General features: G+C 45.3%; 1 protein-coding gene across 3 annotated transcripts in view; it reads left to right on the forward strand.

Annotated features, from left to right (window-relative positions):
- The window catches only part of Spt5 (Transcription elongation factor subunit Spt5), a 61,990-nt gene that overhangs the window by 22,963 nt on the left and 19,160 nt on the right, over nt 1-19,867 (forward strand). For all 3 annotated transcript variants that reach the window (XM_070524959.1, XM_070524957.1, XM_070524958.1), the window contains exons 9-15: nt 3,067-3,172; nt 4,017-4,092; nt 6,928-7,079; nt 9,315-9,470; nt 10,678-10,775; nt 18,645-18,714; nt 19,064-19,189. In XM_070524959.1, the coding sequence (XP_070381060.1) occupies nt 3,067-3,172; nt 4,017-4,092; nt 6,928-7,079; nt 9,315-9,470; nt 10,678-10,775; nt 18,645-18,714; nt 19,064-19,189 (784 nt within the window). The remainder of the gene's footprint in view (nt 1-3,066; nt 3,173-4,016; nt 4,093-6,927; nt 7,080-9,314; nt 9,471-10,677; nt 10,776-18,644; nt 18,715-19,063; nt 19,190-19,867) is intronic.

Consider the following 19,867-nt stretch of genomic DNA (forward strand, 5'->3'; position numbering starts at 1 on the left):
GACAAAACACCATTATCTAGGGCAGCATGTGTGTACAACCCCTTCAGGTGGGAGTTAATTTGGCTCGTTGGAAATATAGTTTTACCACATTTCTTGCATCTTCAGAATCGTAAAAAGCGTTCAGCTGCAGAATGTATTAAAAGATTTTGAATTCTTCTGAAAGCTTTCCCAACTTTGCAGAATGTGGATTCCATGTGAGAGTTCTCTCCAGGAATGTCAGATATGTAAACATCAACTGTTTTATCATGTCTAGCGTACTTGAAAAGCACCTATCTAGCCACTATAGAAGTGTGCTTGATGTAAAAGACAGTGGAAAACAATGAAGGAAGTTAACCTGCTGCATAACAACATCTGGACACCAAGAGCAAGCACTTGTATGTCTGCCTTCCAGCTCGCTTTACTAAGACACTTTAGAGGTATTATTCAAGCTGGCAGCACATATACAATCAGAAATGAATGCAGCTTGCATGTTACTTTGGGCTAGTCGGTTTCACACTGCAAGTACAGTCTATGCTCGTTACAACGGACCTGTGTACAATGGACTTTCAGATATAATGGACCATACTTCAGCCTTAGTTTGTTCTACCTATTTGATTAATGCAACAAAGTTTACTTTTAATGGACCATGCTACAATGGACTATCGGCTACAGCGGATGAAATTAGCGGCAATTTTTTTCAAAATTGGCTGTATAAAACTTCATATTGCATTGTCAACATGAGCCAACAACTGACTTGTGAGGGGCAGCCGACGATCGTGGTCCAATATCGTGCACCTGAGAAGGAAAGTGGGGCAGAAACGTGCCGTCTTCTTTTGCGTGCGAGGCACAGGGGGAGGTGAGAGAGATGGGGGTTCTACTGCAGCGGTTGCTGCTTACGGCGCGGCCGCCATATCTTGAAAGCGATCTAAGGTGGAGACAAAATGCTCGTATGTGCCGGCGCTGTATCTTGAAGCAATCTGTGATGTGGACAAAGTGCGTTCGCTCAGACCTCAGTGCCGGTAGGTTCGTATGTGCTGTTCTTTAGGCGGTGTCGCATCTGCGTGCGGCATGACCCATAGTGGGGCGTTATCGTAATGGCACCAAACAGGCGATGCCACTATAGTGCCGCTTTCAAACAAGAAGTTCTGCTAGCCGCAGAGGCATCGTCAAACGTTCCAGCCGGGCGGGACTTCAGCATCGATGAGCAAAACGTCCATAATAGAAGGGGTCAACGGCGGACATTCTTTTCATGTGCCGCAACGAGGAGATGACATTGACAGCGAGGAGCTGTTCACCGAGATCACACCACATTTCGATGCGCGTGAACTGTGCCGCACTGTCTGCGCATGCATGGGCGCGCGTCTACAAGCGTGTATGTAGTCTGGGCTATAGCGACAAGGCTACACTAGATGATAACGTAGAGTGAGCTCGGCATGTTCATATTAAATAAATGCCGTTTTCATTTTGTGAATGCTGTCCTTACTCTTTTGTTCGGCCTACATTCGGGGTAAGTTTTAAAAAAAAAAAGTTATGTCTGGATTCGGACATTCAGGGGTTGGCTTAGAATCGGGGGCTGGCGTAGATTTGAGGAAACACGGTAAATACCAGATGTGTGCAAAAACTTGAATATTCAATTTGGAATCTTGAATTGTGAATGTTTGAATAATTCAGTTCGCAAATTTATTATCTATTTGATTTTTTTAATATTCAGTGTGTTCGGAGAAGAACCCAGCCGTGGTCAGTGCCCTGACTCTCCTGATTTGAGAACCTACGACAAACAGCAAACAACGCCGAATGTGAAATTGAAAAGGAGCCCACTCTTTATTGTCAGTACCAACCACGGTTGACCCTTGCATCGTCGATTACCGGGAAGAGCGGTGCTTAGTAACGTCATGTGCGGTCCTCCCTTTTGTCCGTTGCGCAGATTTGCCTTACTGAGCTGACGACAACCCACTGAAATCACCTGCCATAAAGGTGGAAAATCCTTTCTGTCTTCTGCTAGAAAGCTGGAAAGCCAAGATTTCTAAGCAATAGAAGATTGCCATTATAAGCGCAGTATGGCCCACTATTAAATGAAAACCTCATTGGTATGCAGGCTGACATAAATTCTCTATTTTTTCAGCTTGAAAGGGAAAAATAAAGCATTCAATTCGACAGACATTCTATTAATAAAAAATATTTTCCGGACCTTTGTGGGAAAACCGAGTTATTAGTGCTGGCATACTAGTTACCTTCAAAAAGAGTAGAGCATACTATACATCTTGATTTCTAGGTACCTAAGTTACTTATAGCTAGCAGCATTCTTGTTACATAATGCAAGCAGACACCTGAGCATGTGCAGCATAAAGCTTTTTAATAATTTTTTTTATATTCGATATTTCACTCAATATTTGGATTTGTTTTCTTGATTTGATTCCATATTTGATTCAAAATGTACTCTCCTGTATTGGTGCACCCCTAATAAATACCAAAGAATGGGGACGGAGGAACAGTTGCTGCCGTAGTGCAGTTGGTAGTGCTACTCATCGCACGTTATGCGGAAGTTGTGAGTTTGGTTATCACCAGCAGCACTGTTTTTTCATCCACTTTCATTGTTCTTTTGCTTATTATTTCTACATGTTAATAAAATACAAATAACTCCCTTTGCTTTCCTTGGCTTCATTATCCATTGGCGCCTTATGGTTGTAACGAACAAAGATCAGGCCCCTCAGTTCCCTTTCTTGGCTCTATCCATGGATTTTCACAGACTTCAAGCCCGCTCCAACTGAACGGTGGCACCCTCTGCCATGGCTACAGTGAAAACATGACAGTTGCCATAGCTGTGACAGACGGTTCGCTGTAGCCGTGACAGATGGTGCCACCATTCCGTTGCAGCGGAATCAACATGTTTTGAGCGGTGTCGCGCAAACAACACCCATGTCAAGTTTATTGTAGACAACACCGGTAAGTAATGTTTGCAAATGGTACCTCTATGTGAAATTTGAGCAGCGAGTAACCTGCGGTTTAGCAGAAAGAGTCGTGTATACCTGGCATTCTTATTTATGCAACACTTAGTACATGTCATTGTGCATGGTCTTCTGCGTGCAGGGCGGTGGGTGGTGAAGTGACCACGGATGGTGACTTCCTCATATTTGAGGGCAACCGTTACAGTCGCAAGGGCTTCCTCTACAAGGCGTTCGCAACATCTGCCATTGTAAGTAACAACTCAAGGCATGTCTTCTTCCTCTTCTTTTTTTTTTCATTTGGCGTTAATAGTTTTGTGGGAAGTTGCAAGGTGGAGAGAAGTAATTAATAAAGGTAAAATGAGACATCTACCCAGTCGTAGCAATTGCTTCGAAAGAAACTTGTACGTGTTCCTCGAAAGAAAACCCTCACAGTTGAAGAAAAATGCATCCTAATCTGGGACTTGAACCTGGCACCACCACCTTTCCGGGGCAGGTAATTTTAATTAAAATAGCCAGAGACTGAACTTGTCAAGTTCCAAGGACATTTATTTTACTGACCACAACTACCCAAATACGAGAAAATGTCACACTGACTTTCCATCTCTGAGTTTTCAACCCGAAAATAAAAAGTTTAACATTGACCTTCATGTTCTCTCTTATTAACCTGTTACTGTGGAATTAGTGAGAATAGAGCTTTGAAACACGCTTTATCAGGCTCAATTGATTTAGTATTTCTCCGGAGCCCCGTTTAAGTTGGAGATATGGTACAACATGACATGCGACGTAACGTGTGACGTGTCTGAAATATGGTTTCTCTGACTGTAAGAACCGGCTGAGTCCTGATGGAACCTGTTGGATCTTGATAATACTTGTTGGAAACTTGTTTGATGGGGTTGCTGGAGTGCTGTGATGCGAGTGCTGTGATAGGCTGTACGTCGGATCACATGCAGACCACCTGTCTCTTGCTGTCATGCTTTGGCATGGTCTTCTTTGCTTCCATTCCGACTGGTGTAACTGCAGCTGATGTTTGTTGCGTGTGTTGTATTGGTGTTTCAGTGACCCCCCTCCCCCATTCCTCCTCTGTCATTCTAGATTGCCGATGGCGTGAAGCCCACGTTGTCCGAACTGGAAAAGTTTGAAGAGCAACCTGAGGGCCTGGAACTGGAGTGTATCCTTTTGGTTTTTTCGCGAGCCGTCGTGCTCCAGTACAGGTGCCAACTAAAGGCCACCTGCAAATAATTTTTAGAGCATTCTCCATGCCGCATTTTACATCTGAGCTACCATTGAATGCATTGTGAATAGCTCCCAGCAATAGACATTTTGGATAGCGAAACAAAAAAAAAAGGTCGCCAATATTACTCACCGGAAATGATGCAGAAATTTGGAAGGTTGAGAGCCAGCACTCCACCTGAGCTTGACCTCAGAGATGAGACGACAGCTGTGGCATGCTAGTGATATTGGGAACCATGTCCTTGGACCTGTGTCATATGCGCTAACCGTGAGGTGCCCCAGTCATATGCTGAAGTGACACTGAACTGTTTACGGTCATCACTTACATACGTGGCGGTAATTTCGGTCAGAAACTATTTCGCACAGTTTAGATGTTGTGCAGAAACGGCACTTGTGGGAAGAAATGTGTAGTGGTTATTTAAGAAAATTTTGTTTATTCCTGCAGTCCATGCAGCCAAGTAATGTTCACATCTTTGGGCAATCCAGCTCGAGGATTACAATTGTACAGGTGATCCTCAAAATTCTTTATAACTCATTTGGAGACAGTCTCGTCTCAGTCGTCACAGTCTCAGTCTCGGCATACATACTTGTGCATGCCAGGAAAGATTGTGTATCAGAAGCAACAGAAACTATTAAAAAAAGAAAGATACTATAAAATCTCTATAGTTCGAACATGAAGGGCCCTGAAAATTTGTTTGAATTAAAAGAAGTTCGAATTAAAGGAAGCTAATTGAATGAAGGACTTACCTAAAGTGTGCGTGTACACTGATCTAACACATGAGTTGAAATTTCCATAAGATTTATTTACACCTATTTACAAATTACAGTCAACGTCCGATTTTTCGGACTCCCTAGGAGTTGCGAAAATGTCAGAAAAATTGGGCGGTAATAAAAAAAATGAATGCACGCCTTTTACTGCCCCCAGGGACTGAAATCGCCACAGGCACGTACGGAATAGCTCTAAAGGCCTGCCAGTACACTTATTAGGCGTATCGGTGCTCGTACTGTGATAGGAGACGGCGGGTGCACGTGTGTATGTTTGAAGGAAACGTACCATGACCCGTGACAATTGCCCCTTCGAACTTTTGGTATGCTTCACCGCGTAACTGCTGTATTGGAGTGAAGCTGACTTTCGGGAACTGGCGTGATGCAACCCGTCGTGCTTTCCGCTCTTCGAAGCCATCGTCGAGGTTTAGAAAGACGGGAGTCGGCGCCATTGCTAACAGCGGCAAATTGTTTCAATGAAAAACACGGCACCAAGCAGCAAGAAGCTTGGTAACGAACGTCGTAGTAGCTAGGCCTAGCGTTGCCACAGTGTGGCTACGGCTGCCAGCGGATCTGCTGGTCGGATCTGCTGGTGTGATTTGGTACACTGCTGAGAGCATTGTTGGAGCCCAGCATGTTCAAATTAATCATCGCAAATGCCTGTGCGCTCGGACTACTGGGAATTTTAGCCCATTGGAATAACTAGAACTTCGACGAGATCAAAGCATCAGTTCGAATTAACCGAAAGTTTGATTAAGCGTCCTTGAATTAACGAGATTCTACTGTATATATATAAGTTATGTTGCATACATCTTAAAACATTTCTGATTAGATATGTGCTGCAAGTTTAACAATATGTGTTCAGTGTTTTGGTAAAACAAGTTCAGATGTCAAATGGTTGAGTGTTTGCTTTGTGTCAGCAATCGTCATGTAGCAGGTTTGCTCCTTTGGTTGTTATTTCAACGATGTTGTGCATCAGGCATATTATTTTTGATGGCTGGATAGGTCCCTTCCAAGTATACTCGACATGAAATGGTTGATTCTCTCATGTCCAGCTTTCTGTAATCAGTCCTTCGCATGGAATCCACATTCTATAGACTTTATAAAACTAGCTGAACGATCGAAATCTTTGAACTTATCCCGCAGCTGTATACTTTTCATGATTCTGGCGATGCAAGAAATGTGATAAAACCAAGCTGTCAGTGGATAAAAATAAAAGGGGGCCCTGCAATGTTCCTGAGAAAGTTTATTGAATGGCACATACAGTAGCATCACAATGTGGCGATTTTGTGTAGTTTATTCGACGCACGTGACATCGGATGTGCAGCACTATGGTCATTGGTTAAAAAATACTATGTGTGATTTGCTTTTTCACGGTATTGCAAGTACAGGGGAAGAAAAACGCTATGGCATGATGTTTTACCATTATTTTAATTATCGACTAATTAATGCACAGCCATGAACTAGGTGTTCAAACTATGGGAACGATGCATTTGCATGCCGAGCACGTGGTGTGCCAACGGCCACCTCCCAAGAGCTTTTGTAACTATAGAAGTGAGGCATTGTTTTTCGAAATCGAACCATGCGCTTCCAGATTGCAGAGGCCACGGTAATGCCATCGACAAACTGAGAAGGCTTGGCGACCATGTATAATCTCAATGCTCTGTGACTATAGGGCACTGCACTATCGCATCATGGGACAGCGAGATGTGGCACCCAGAGGCGGGAAAATTCGAGTCGAGCGTTGCTGTAATCTTTCTTGTATTTTGAAGTTTCTGCATCTGAAAATTTGAGTTTATGTGCATTATTAATTTATTATAATTTCTTTTGTTGTTAGTTTTTTGACATGCTAAAGTCTAGAACGGAAATAGTAGCCTTAAAGAAGTGTTGCAGGGCCCCTTTAATCTCTTCCTGAAGGGGATATGCACGCAAAGGAGCAAATAAAAGAGGACACGTCTTACACTCTGGCGTATGGTTCCTGACTTTCCAAAACGACTGCGGCGACCAGTGGGTGAGACCCGGAAGGAGGAACAGGGCCACTCGTTTGCGCCTGGCGATAATGTCGAGGTCGCCGAGGGTGAGTTGGTTCACCTGCAGGGCAAGATTATCAGCATTGATGGCAACAAGATCACCATGCTGCCCAAGCACGAGGATCTCACGGTGAGTGTGCCGCATCGCATTGTTTTTGGTGACGACTCGGTGCTAGCCATAGGGTTTCGGAAAATCACGTTAAAGGAAAAAGGTGACGTTGTACTGTTGTTGTGTGCATTGCTGCACCAATGTACTGTCAGAGCTTCATTATTTGTTGCTTTCGGTGTCCTGTCTTCACCCTGTTTCCCACAATATGCTGTTTTATGCATCATGGAGCTTCCTACAAAATATCACCAGAAGGAACTCTGTTGCTGACACCGTTCAGCTACCATGAGAATGACGCATAGCACGTGTATTTGCCTAATCTTCGAGCTTGTGGCTTTGGATGTTTTTGTAGCGCCATTTATCATGCTTTATCTTTTCTAAATTTCCTAGCAGTCAGTATTTTCTGAACGTAGAAAGGCAATAAGTCTCTGCACGCATGCATATTCATTGAGAATAGTTGGACCTTTCATGTAAACTTCTTGTCAAGAATGGTGAACTTGCACAGTCACAAAGCCGTTTGAAGCCAGGGGGACAAATTTTAGGGGAATATATGTAATGATAATCGCTCTCATGCTGGCTGAGCCACAGAACCTAATTCTATAAATTTTTGTGGGAAACTTTATGGTAATGATTGCAAAAGGGGGCTTTGCATTGACGTCATTCTCAAAAAGACAGGGTACTGTAAGTATGCATCTGGCGATTGGTGTTCCGTCTATCACAATGGTTGAGTCCATTCCAAAACTACGTGCGTGCAGAATGCTTCCTTTTCTGTGTTATGTACAGCTTATGTTAAGACATAACTTGTGCAGTGCATTTTCATGCATATATGTATATGTAAAGGGTACTTGAGGGCTGCTAAAGAAAAAAGAAAAAAGGCAACAAGGTTTATGCTAACTGTATGCCAGTTTTAAGCATGCATCATTTATTTTCTCCCTTACTTGTACTGTATATCAGTAAATATTAATGAAATGTATATTAGATAAACGAGCACTTCTTAAACATATCATTCTAAAAAAAGCTCTATTTGTGTAGCGATGACTATCCTTTAGGCCAAGTCATATTGAAGACAAGAACACTTTATTTTATCACCCATGATTGTATTGTTGCTTTTCCAGGTGTGCATGTGTTTGTGATGGTGGCCAAATGTAAGGCTCTGACACGTAGCTTTGAAGCTATGCAATGGTTAAAGCAGCTCCTCAGTTATTGTGCATTGTGAAGTTATCATGCCAATTAATTACAGAATAAAAGTAAGTAGATTAAAGGTAACATTGAATACAATCATGCAATGACACCTAATAGAGTACAATATGTGGCAGGCCTTGAAGCACTCAAATACCAAAGAGACATGTTTGAGAGGTTGAAAAATGTTGAATTTCACAATGCGCTTGAACATTCTTGAATGTCATTTTGAACAACGCTTAGCAAATCTAGGCAGGGTCTGCACCGTCTCCCCCTCTCACCGTAACAACTCCTTCAGAGTAATCGAAACCAATCTTAAAGGCCATGCTTTTGCCATACTGTGGCAATTTCTTTAACACCACTTATTTGGTTTCGACACTTAGCGAGCAAGTTAGTTTAATTGATCAGAGCCAATCCAGTCCAGTTAGCAGCTTTATGGTGGCTGATATCGAGTCTGGTGGTCTGTTTACTAGGCTATTATTTCCTGTACCATTTTCTTTTTGCATGTGCAATAATTAAATAACTGTGCCTGTTGTTGATGATGACATCTTTTTTTTTAACCTGGCAAACATTATAGCGAATATATGTTCAACTAGGTCTTCAAAAAAGGGTCGGTCGATGTGATGGGATCATCAGTCCAAGTTATTTCCCTTGCCTAATGAAAGCCTTGTTTTGTCAGAGCCCTGGTAACGTAAAATTAACCGAAATTGTTTTGCACCGTAGTTATGAACCATGATAAACATAGAAATATTTTTTTTTAAGTTCCCCGACTACTAAGTAGTTAAGCCTTTTGTTGCTGAGTACGGGATTGTGGGGTTGAGTGCCCGCCATTGCAGCCACATTCTGTTGAGGCTGAAATGCAAGAACTCTTGTGGGCTTATAATTAAGTTCGTGGTAAAGAGCCTCAGGAAGTTGAAGTTAATTCGGAGCTCCACACTGCGACACGCTTCGTAACCCATGAGTTGCTTTGGGACGTTAAATCCCGTAATTCGAAATTGACTTTGATGCCTAACATACGCAGTCTCACTTGCCTTTAGTGTTTCGACAGATACCGATTTCATTGAGCCTGATTTCCCACAGGACCCTCTCGACTTTCAAGCTCACGAGCTGAAAAAGTACTTCAAGATGGGCGACCACGTGAAGGTCATTTCCGGACGGTTTGAAGGTGACACTGGCCTGATCGTTCGAGTGGAAGACAACATGGTGGTCCTCTTCTCCGACCTCACCATGCATGAGGTAGGTTCATCGGGAGTATGGCACTTCCTACAAAGAAATTGTGGCCTTGTTTTAAATGCAAAGCATTGATAGCGATAGCGGAGTGCTAGACAATTACATAAAGTGTGGCTCGTAGTTTCACAGGCAGAATAAATTGCAGTAAACTAAAGTGTGGTATCATGTGACAAAGGACACACATGAGCTGAGTTCACTCAATGACTGCAAGCACTCGCGGTTACAACAACGCTGGTGCGAGTACCGGCAGCCGGAGTGTGTATGCTTTTCTCAAAGTGAATGTTTTTTGCCGCCACTCCCTTTACAATTTCAACTGTTTGGCACCTCTAGAACTCAGCACATCATGTGACCTCCAACACTTCTAACCCAAAATAAATGAACAGCAAAGCAAACTGACACACCATAAATCCTATACACACATGAAAAAAATTAATAAAACTACATAGCTATATTCATCAAAAACAAACTAGCCCTCGGCTGTATATTGTTCCTCCGTTCGACTGAACAAGTCACAAAAGTTCGCGAGAAATCAAACATTCTGATCGTCACCAGTTGTGTCGGACTTCGGCCCGGCGTGGCATATGACGTTTGGTGCCGACGTGGCATGGACACGTCATGCAGTCACAGCACATATCTGCACTTCCTGGTGCTAGCGCGCAATATGTCGAACGGAAGTGCCTCTGCAGCCTTGGCTGTTGTAGTGTTTCAACTAGATCTTATCTCAGTTAAGCACAACACAAAGCAAAACTGGGGAAGCAAATTCTTCATGCTGCTGGCATTGTAAAAAGCAACAAAATTAATTTAATCGCTAGTTTTTGCAAACTGCCTGATAATATGTTGACACTTTTGCAGCTCCCTGCGAGTATGAAAAGTCGGTTGGCAGATGTACTTCCTGCTCAGCTTGAACCTGAAAAGCCTTCCATTGTACAGACCGAATTGTACTGGTCTAAAGTGGTCAATCGGCCGTTTGTTAAACGGAAATGAACAAAAAGACACATTGCCAACCATGGGAAGCAAACCCACGTCTTCCGCATTACACGTGCAGTGCTCTACCAATTGAGCTACGCCGGCAGCCATCACCATGTCCACTTTCATTTGTATTTGTTGTGATGCCCTTGGGAGGCTTAGCCAGCGCCACCCATTCACCTCAACTACTGGAGCCCTTTTTTTGCCCGGCTGTGCTTCATGGTGTTGTGTGTGCTCTTTGCTGCAGCTGAAAGTCCTGCCCCGAGATCTGCAGCTGTGTGCGGACATGGCAACCGGAGTGGATTCCTTGGGACAGTTCCAGTGGGGAGACCTCGTGCAGTTGGAGTGAGTGTCTGCTCTTGGTGTGAGCAGGATTGCAAGTCCAGCTCTGTCGATATGATACCAGGGGCAGTATTTTGCGCTGATCACTATAGTATTGCAGTTACAGTCACATTTACGAGATATTGCCTGGCTGTACCGTGTAGGCTCGGTGTGGGGGCCTCGCTTTTTTTCTTTTTTCACAATATGATGAAAAAAGAAAAAAGCGAGGCCTCCACACCGAGCCTACACGGTACAGCCAGGCAATATCTCGTAAATGTGACTGTTTCACAATATGATGAGGAAGGCGGCTTGTGGGCTTTTATGAGTCCGTCTTTTTCGAAGCTTCCGTGCCTTTTTTGGTCACCTAGTGGTGTAAATTTGATATCATCGGATCCGCGAAGAAGAGAAGATTCAGCGGATACCTGATTTTAAGGTGGGCCACCCCTTTTTTGGACTTTATTGGAACTTTTGTGCTCATGCCACGCTGGCCGAGAGCTAGCGTCTGGTAGACCTAGCGCGGCATGGCAGCAATGCACGTTGAAGGGGACATGCTCCCGGCGGAGGACTTTACTGAAGACCTGGGATGGCGGACAGTGTCCAACCGAAAATCTAGAACTACGTCGAGGCATGGATTGGGCGATGGCGGTTCACCAAGTGAGATGCCTGAACGACGGGGCGCAGGTGAACGGCGCGGAGGCTCGGCAATCAAGAATCGCATTGTGAAGGCGTCGCGCATGCCACCGATGCCACAAGAACACATCAAAATAGTCATTCGCCCACGGGGTGGACTGAATTTGGAGAAAGTTAGCTCTACAGCGGTGGGCAAGGCAATCGTAGAGGCGGCAGGCCTCAGTATTGAACAGGTTCGGGAAGATGTTATTTGCCCGAACTTTATGCAAAATATCTTGGTGGCTAGTACGCCAGAAAGGAGCAACGCTGAACGATATGTGAGACTCAAGTCAATCAGAGTGGCAGACAAGGATTTTGAAGTCAGTGCGTACGAGACGGCCCCACACACTACGTGTAAGGGGGTCATTCGCAATGTAGACATTATGGATGGCCCCGCGACACTTCAGCGGAACATTGTTAACGATCGCAATCCGCTGGCTATGGCGGTCAAACGAATCAAAAACACAGGATCCGTCATCATTGTTTTCGACGGGTTAAAGGTGCCCAATTTCGTCAGATATGGGCCAACTCTGGTACGGTGCTTCCTGTATCGAAAGCAGTTGGATGTATGCTATGTGTGTGGCAAGCTTGGACATCGGGCGGATGTCTGCCCAGCGCCCGATTGTTTTGAATGCCGAGGATGCGGGGCTCGGAACCCTGAAGAGGATCACAACTGTGTGCCTTGTTGCAAGCTTTGTGGCGGACGACACCTGACCGCGGATAAACAATGTAGACAACGATACCAGCTTCCCTACGTCGTGCGTGTTCGACGACAGGAGAGAGCCAGGGCGGAGCTAACGGCGGAACAGGAGGCAGCCGAGATGGTGCAGCTGGTGAGCGCCCGCCAACGCTCTAAGGGACGCTCGCGCTCTAGGAGCCGCTCCAGGTCGAGGCAGCGGCCATCTTCTGGGACTCGTACGACCAGGAGCCGATCCGTTTCTATGGAGGCGCGGGTGCGCTTTCCTGCAGCTGGTGGCGGCGGCGGCGCAGCTGGGAGCCAGACCACCTGGGCTGACAAGGTCAAGGGTGGCATCAGCGCCGGCCGAGCGCGCGAGCAGCGCCAGGAGCATGTGGATGGTAATAAGGATAGGGATAGGATAGCGCAATTGGAGAGAGAGAATCGTAGTTTAAAAGCCGCCATTGACGGGCTTATCAAAGAGATAGCTGAACTTAGGAACGGCTTACCTTCCGGTAACAGCGATAGCTTAAGACAGACTAGGAAACATGATGACTCGGTTGAGGTACCCAGGTCTGTGGAGGTCGCGGAACAGAACATGGCGGACGAAGAGACGCCTGCTCCGAAAAAGAGGGCCTTATCCTCGACCGTGCGGATTCAGGGCAAAGTCGGTTCCGAGCTTAAAGCAATGATGGCGACATTGCAAGAAAGTGTAAATCAGATCATTAGTAGACTGGAGCGGATAGAAGAACAGGAAAGTATCACGGATCAGAGATTAGGCAAAATTGAAATATATCTAAACGAGACAATGGTCCCTGTTATGGAGCGGGAGTGCACTCGGCCGCTAGCCCAGCAGGGTAAGTCGCCGAGTGGACTTGAGCTCAAAACTAGTTCACCAAATTTCCGTGGTCAAGATGGCTCTATTAAATAGTTCATTTAGTATTTGGCAGTGGAATTGTAGGGGGTTCAATCATAAGAAGGCGTCTCTGCAGCAGTTTGTTAGAACGCATGGTGTCAAGCCTCAAGTTATCATGTTACAGGAAACACTGACGTCTAACGTGACCTTAACGAATTTCAAAACGGAAGTTAAAGATAATCAACAGGGCAGAGGACTCGCTACTCTCATTAATAGGAGGTTGGCGTATATTAGACATGATCTTCACATGGCAGATTGCAAGATTGAATATATTATGGTGGAAGTAATCTTAGGTCGGCAAAGGTCATGTCAGAGGAGCGTTTACCTGCTAAACCTGTACAGTAGCCCCCGGGACACGAAGCAGAGTTTCAAATCTCTCTTGACCAAGGCAACCAATCTGGCTAAGGATGCACCATTGCTTATTGTAGGGGACTTCAATGCACCATATCATGTGTGGAAGTATGCTTATAGCACTATTAAGGGGGAGAGACTATGGCAGCAGGCACTAGACTTGAATTTAACTCTGATTACAGACCCCTCGTATCCCACCAGATGTGGCACGTCGACATGTAGAGATTCGACACCTGATCTCACTTTTGTTCGGGGGGTGGTGGATTCGTCCTGGTCCAATTCTAATATAGATTTTGGTAGCGATCATTACATACTTATGATTACTTTGGTAGTGGCTAATAAAAAGGAGCGCACATTCAGGATGGTTGACTGGGATGCATTTAGGAAAAGAAGAGCGCGGAGAATCGATGATGAGGGAAATGAGTTGACCTTGGAACAGTGGACTAGTCAGCTTAAAAGTGACGTTGAGGCATCCACTAAAGAGGTTAAGACCGATATTGACACGGAACACATGGATAGTCGCCTAGCACATTTGTTGGAAGCAAAGCAGTCGATGTTAGCGAGATGGAAGGGTCAGAGATTAAATAGAAGGCTTAGAAAGCGTATAGCAGTGGTTAATCAGGAAATTGAAGACCATTGTCGGGTACTGTGCAAGCAGCAATGGGATGAAGTGTGCAATTCTATTGATGGTCGCATTAAGAGGGGAGGCGCCTGGAGTTTGCTCAGACATTTACTAGATGAGACAAACACTAAGTCTAATCAGAGGACTGTGATAGGTAAGCTGGTCCATCAGGCGTGTCGGGACTCCACGGAGCAGGAGTTGCTAAAGGATTTGGCTCAGAGATACCTTCCGTTGGAGACCTGGCACGATACACCTGATGTGGTTTTGGAATATAGTGGAGACAAAAATGCAGCTATGGACGCGAAATTTACTGAAAGTGATATAAGGATGGCGCTGCAGAATCTTAATGGTCGATCGGCATCAGGGCCGGATGGCATTACGAATAAAATGCTGCGGAATTTAGACGATGGGTCAATTGAGTTCCTTACGCGGCAGATCAATTGCCTATGGAAGGAAGGCTCTTTCCCGGAAGAGTGGAAACTGGCAACTACTGTTCTGATACCCAAACCGGGGAAGGCCATAGGGCTTGAAAATCTCAGACCCATTTCCCTGACGTCGTGTTTGGGAAAAGTCGCTGAGCATGCCATTTTAAATAGGCTAACGCGTTATGTTGAGGGCAATGGGGTCTTTCCACACTCGATGATAGGATTTCGGCCCGGCCTCTCGACTCAGGATGCTATGATCAGGATTAAGCATCAGATCCTTGACCGGCGAACAAAGGATACTAAGGCACTAATTGGACTTGATGTGGAAAAAGCTTTCGATAAAATCCGACATTCTTTCATTATACAGGTGCTATCGGAGTTGAATTTGGGGCAGCGGCTTTTCAATTTTGTCAAGGCTTTCCTTACGGATAGAAAGACATGTCTCAGGTTTGGGGAGATAAAATCGGAAGTCGTTAAATTGGGTTGCTGTGGTACTCCGCAGGGATCCGTACTCTCGCCTATGTTATTCAATCTGGCGATGTCGAAGTTGGCTAATAGACTGGACACTGTCCAGGATATTGGCTTTTCTATCTACGCGGATGACATTACTATATGGAGTGTCGGTGGTAGTGATGGAGAGCTTGAGGCTAGGCTGCAGCAGGTGGTAACGCTTACGGAGGAGTATCTGGGTCTCATGGGGCTCAAGTGCTCCTCTAAAAAGTCGGAGTTGTTGATCTTCAAATCTAAAAAACTAGGTCGTAGGCCGAGGGGTTGGGTACCGGACGTTGAGCCTTGCATTAGAATTCATATTGGGGAAGGGTCGGTGATACCCAAAGTTGAAGCAATCAGGGTCCTGGGTTTTGTACTTGAAGCGAACAGATCGAACATTAGAACCATGCAGCGTATTACCAAGAAAACGGAGGAGGCCATAAGACTTATAAGAAGGATCTCTAATAGGCATAGGGGTTTAGGAGAAGAAGGTGCAATGCGCTTAGTTCACGCATTTATTATGTGTCATTTCTCGTATGTGGCAGCTATGCTAAATTGGAATAGGGGGGAGAAAAATAAATTGGATGCATTAATCAGAAAAGCCATCAAGGCTGCGCTTGGTCTGCCTATGACTACGTCAAACGATATGTTGTTACGACTGGGTTTGCATAATACTTTAGATGAAATTGCTGAGGCTCAACGTTCCGCACAGAGGGAGCGGTTGCTAGGTACACCACCGGGTAGGTATATATTAGAGTCAATTGAAGAATCGGTGGCTGTGTCGCATGATAGGGCGCCCCTACACGAGTTGAACGTGAACCTTAGGGCAAATATCATGGTTCGTCCATTTCCGCGGAATGTGCACCCCGTGCACAATGTAGGGAGGCGGGTCGCGAGAGCTAGGGCTTTGTTACGAGAGGCAAAGGATCAGGAGGAGGAGTCTGCGTTTGTTGACGCCGCATGGATTAATGGTAAAAATGCTTATTCGGTGGTGGTTGTAGATGGCAAAGGGAGCGTTAGAAATGCTGCTTCCATTTATACCAAAGATCCGGGGGTTGCTGAACAGGTGGCTATTGCTCTAGCACTAATTGATTCTAGAAGAGTTTTGGTGTTTAGCGACTCGCGATCTGCGATTACAGCCTTCTCGAGAGGACTTGTTGCGGAACCGGCTAACAGACTGCTGCAGGGTAGGGATATCACTTCGCATACCGTTACTTGGTTCCCGGCGCACATGGGGACAGTGGAGGGAGCCCCGCGTAACCTCAACGAGGTGGCGCACAGGGAGGCACGAGGATTAGTGTGCCGTGTACTCCCTGAAGGGGCTGGATCTCCCGCTCCTGAGTACAGGGACCAACTGTTAACCTACAACGAAATCACCAAGCACTATTACTTAGGGCGCAGGGCATTCCCGTTGCCACATCCTAAATTAAATAGGCCGCAGGCGGTTACATTAAGGCTTCTGCAGACACGAACGTACCCTAACCCTGTCATCATGAATAAAATTAATCCGGACTGCGGGGTTTCAGTCTATTGTAGTAAGTGTGGGGGTTTGCTCGATTTACAACACATGCTGTGGCGCTGCTTGGCGTTGGCCGGTGATGGTTCTCGAGGTGAACAGTGGTGGCAGCGAATGCTGCACAGTGAAGTGCTGGCGGACCAGCTCAGGGCTGTCCAGAGGGCCCGTGTGATAGCAGAGGGGCTCGGCCTCTCTGTACCGACGTGGGAGTGGCCCGCATCAGTCCCAGACTGATCCCTCAGGACCTAAATAAAGTTCTTCATACCATACCATACAATATGATGAGATGCCGCCGTTACATAGGACCGAACATTTTGGTCAAAATGGTGCCGACGCAACCGACGACTACTGCACACTCCGGGTCCCCGAATGTACCGTTGCATCAGAGGTTGACATGCAGCTCTCGCCACCTAGTAGCAGCACACGGAAGTACGCAGCGCTCAAAAATTCGCTGATGCAAGGGCACCGTCAGGGCACCGAACGTGACTGCTTCTTTGTTAAACATCAATATAGTGAACTTCAGTATAACAAATTGCCCGATATAACAAATTTCTTAACCTTTTATTACTTCTTGTCCAATGAACACCGGGTATTTAGAAGCTCAGTATAACGAGGTGCGTTTATACACAATTTCAATACAATGAAATTTCACTGCCGCTGCGAAGGAATACCGAGACAATAAATGGAAACATCCGTGGATGAAGATGGTCAGATGGCTGAATTACAAGCAGCTGATTGCAAACACACCTCTCAAAGCATTCCTATGACCAAGAGGAAGTGCTGAAGTGAAACAGCTTCATGTTCCATATAAAGTCCACGTGCAATAAGATCCTATCGTGCCCCCGCACGCTGTATGCTTTGGGTACGAGTGAAAGCGTGCCAGGGTTAGCGGATAAGTATCGTGGCTTGATGGGCACTGTCTTCTGTTTTCCGATGTCAGCAAAAGGGAAAGGGTCTAAGGGGAGCGAGGTCGTGTTAACGGGATCAGCGTTCGCGAGAGGAGGGGGAGAAAGTGGGGGGGCAGGTTTGCAAATGTTTTTTCCAGTGTGTCTGAGCACATACGCAGCCCACACCCTGCTTTAGAGGTAATTAGTGGCATGTGAAAAAAAGGGGGCGTGCCGATATGGCGTGGCATCATGTGAGCTGTCTTCCCGCATGTTTAGTACTAGAGGTGCGTAATCTTGAGTTTTGGAGACAAGTTGAAGCGAGGGGCAGATGAAGCACTCACTTCCAGCGGCTGGCGCTTGTCATGATAGTGTCGTCCCACTGCGGATGACTCTGTCAGCCGTGGGGGCGGAGTAGACACGAAAGCGTGGCTGACTTCGCTTCGTACTGTTGATGTGATGACATCGTTGACAGGGCATGAAACCGTATCTTTCGTCGCCGACTCTCAAATTCAACGAAATGAATTTTTTTTCTGTTAAAATCTGCTTTTTCCAATTGCACGATAATTTGGAAAATTTTGAGGCCCCTTCTGTGCAAGAAAAATGCATCGGTGACTGTGCTTTTTAGCATGAAAGGTCAAATTCCAGTGCGATGAAATTTCAATGTAACGAAGCAAATTGGCGATTTTGCCGAGTTCATTATATCAAGGGTTAGCTATATGTCCGAAAATTTGCATAATTGTATCTCCAAAAATAATTGGCTGGTACTGTCCCTGGGATTACCTACACTAAGCACCTTATCTGTGAGTAAGAAAATAGGGACGACAAGACTGGAAGGAAAACAAGACTGTTCCTGGAGTTTTGTGTATTGACCAACGATTGTGCCGAGTTGCATATTACAAAATTTCTCTACATTGTTGCATGTAGTTAATTTTGAGTTGATTTTTTTTTCTTTACCAAAGGCTCCTCTGTAGTCGTTTGTTATATACGCAGTCTGTGGTGCCCAAAATTAGGGTAGTTTTCTGATGCCATGACACAAATTTGATTACTGCTTTAGTAGTCATTTACTGGTCACATAATTCATAACCGTTATCAACAAAGTTGTGAAATTTGCTAGAACTTTCAATCTCGTGAACATGCTTCTTTTTTTTAAGTTTGCCCTGAGGCATTAAATGGGAGAAGCATGCTACATATACAAGTGTAAGTTTGTTGTGTTGAATGAACTCGACAGAAAGAGATTTCTGTCAATGGCTTTATGTTCCTTTATGTGACTGGAATGACATTGCACGCATGAAGAAACTGAGTGCAAAGTTGCTTTACTAAACCTGGGCACTGCTCTCTGCAGTCCCCAGACTGTGGGAGTCATCGTGAGGCTGGAAAAGGAGAACTTCCAGGTCCTCAACATGCACGGAAAGGTGAGCCCCACCTACCCACACCAGTCCCTGTGACGGATTTTTCATTCAATCAATCAATCAATCAATCAATCAATCAATCAATCAATCAATCAATCAATCAATCAATCAATCAATCAATCAATCAAATCAGTGTAAGCCTTCAGAACTCCCTCTTAATCCCAACAAAAATGTCGTCTGCTCGATTTTGGTCCCTAGTAGATGCTGCCGTCTTGCATTGCTATGCATATTATTATTTTTCCTTTGAATTCACTACTAGTGCACCCTTAATACTGCTGCGCATGTGCCATTTTGAACGTGCAGTGTCCTTTTGATCACGTGCTGATTATTTTGCCACCGCATTGCTCCGCAGCTCGTTCAGGTGAAGCACCAGTCGGTGACCAAGAAGTGCGACGCGCGCAAGGCAGTCGCATTGGACTCCGACCAGAATCAGATTCAGGTTCGAGACATCGTCAAGGTTATTGACGGGCCACACTCGGTAAGACATTGCGCCGTTTCTTTTCCTATTTTGCACTTTCCTTAAAGAGGTACTAAAAGAGCAATGGGGAATCCATGCAAACTCATTTCATGCACACCAAACTGTGCTGTCAAGGCCAGCGAGACTTCTGTCGATGCTCACATTCGTAAACTAAGGAATAGTGAGCCGTGCATTACGTAATTTGATGTTGCATTAAGTCTCATGCTTTTATCTTGCACAACATGATGTAATGTAGATTTGAACCTGCTTACCACTGAGCAGGCATAGTGACATGTTCATGCCACCAGCGGCTGTAGTTAGTAAGCATATTGTGATCCTTGTTTCCGTTAGTTGAATTAACCTCAATGTGGGGCCTTCGTGATTGAAGACAATGGCTGTTTCATCAAGGTTACAGAGCCCGTGCACCGTACAGTTAATTTTAGCAACCTGCTCGTAGGTTTTTAATATTAAAGCGTATTCTAGAAAGCTATTTCCGAAGCAGCTTCCCCATTTCAGTGTCGCTAAAGAGTCGGCAAATTTTTCTGTCACACCACTTTAAAAAAATGCCGCCACTTGCTGAACAGAAAAATTTGCCCCTAAACAGACAGAAAAGTTGTTAATCTGGCGACAAAATCGCTACAGTGGGAACACTGCTTGTGAGAAATTCTCTGGTGGCAGGTTGAGTGATCCGGCCTTCCT

The sequence above is a fragment of the Dermacentor albipictus genome, chromosome 9, assembly GCF_038994185.2.
Source record: "Dermacentor albipictus isolate Rhodes 1998 colony chromosome 9, USDA_Dalb.pri_finalv2, whole genome shotgun sequence".
In the NCBI taxonomy this organism is placed as follows: Eukaryota; Metazoa; Arthropoda; class Arachnida; order Ixodida; family Ixodidae; genus Dermacentor; species Dermacentor albipictus.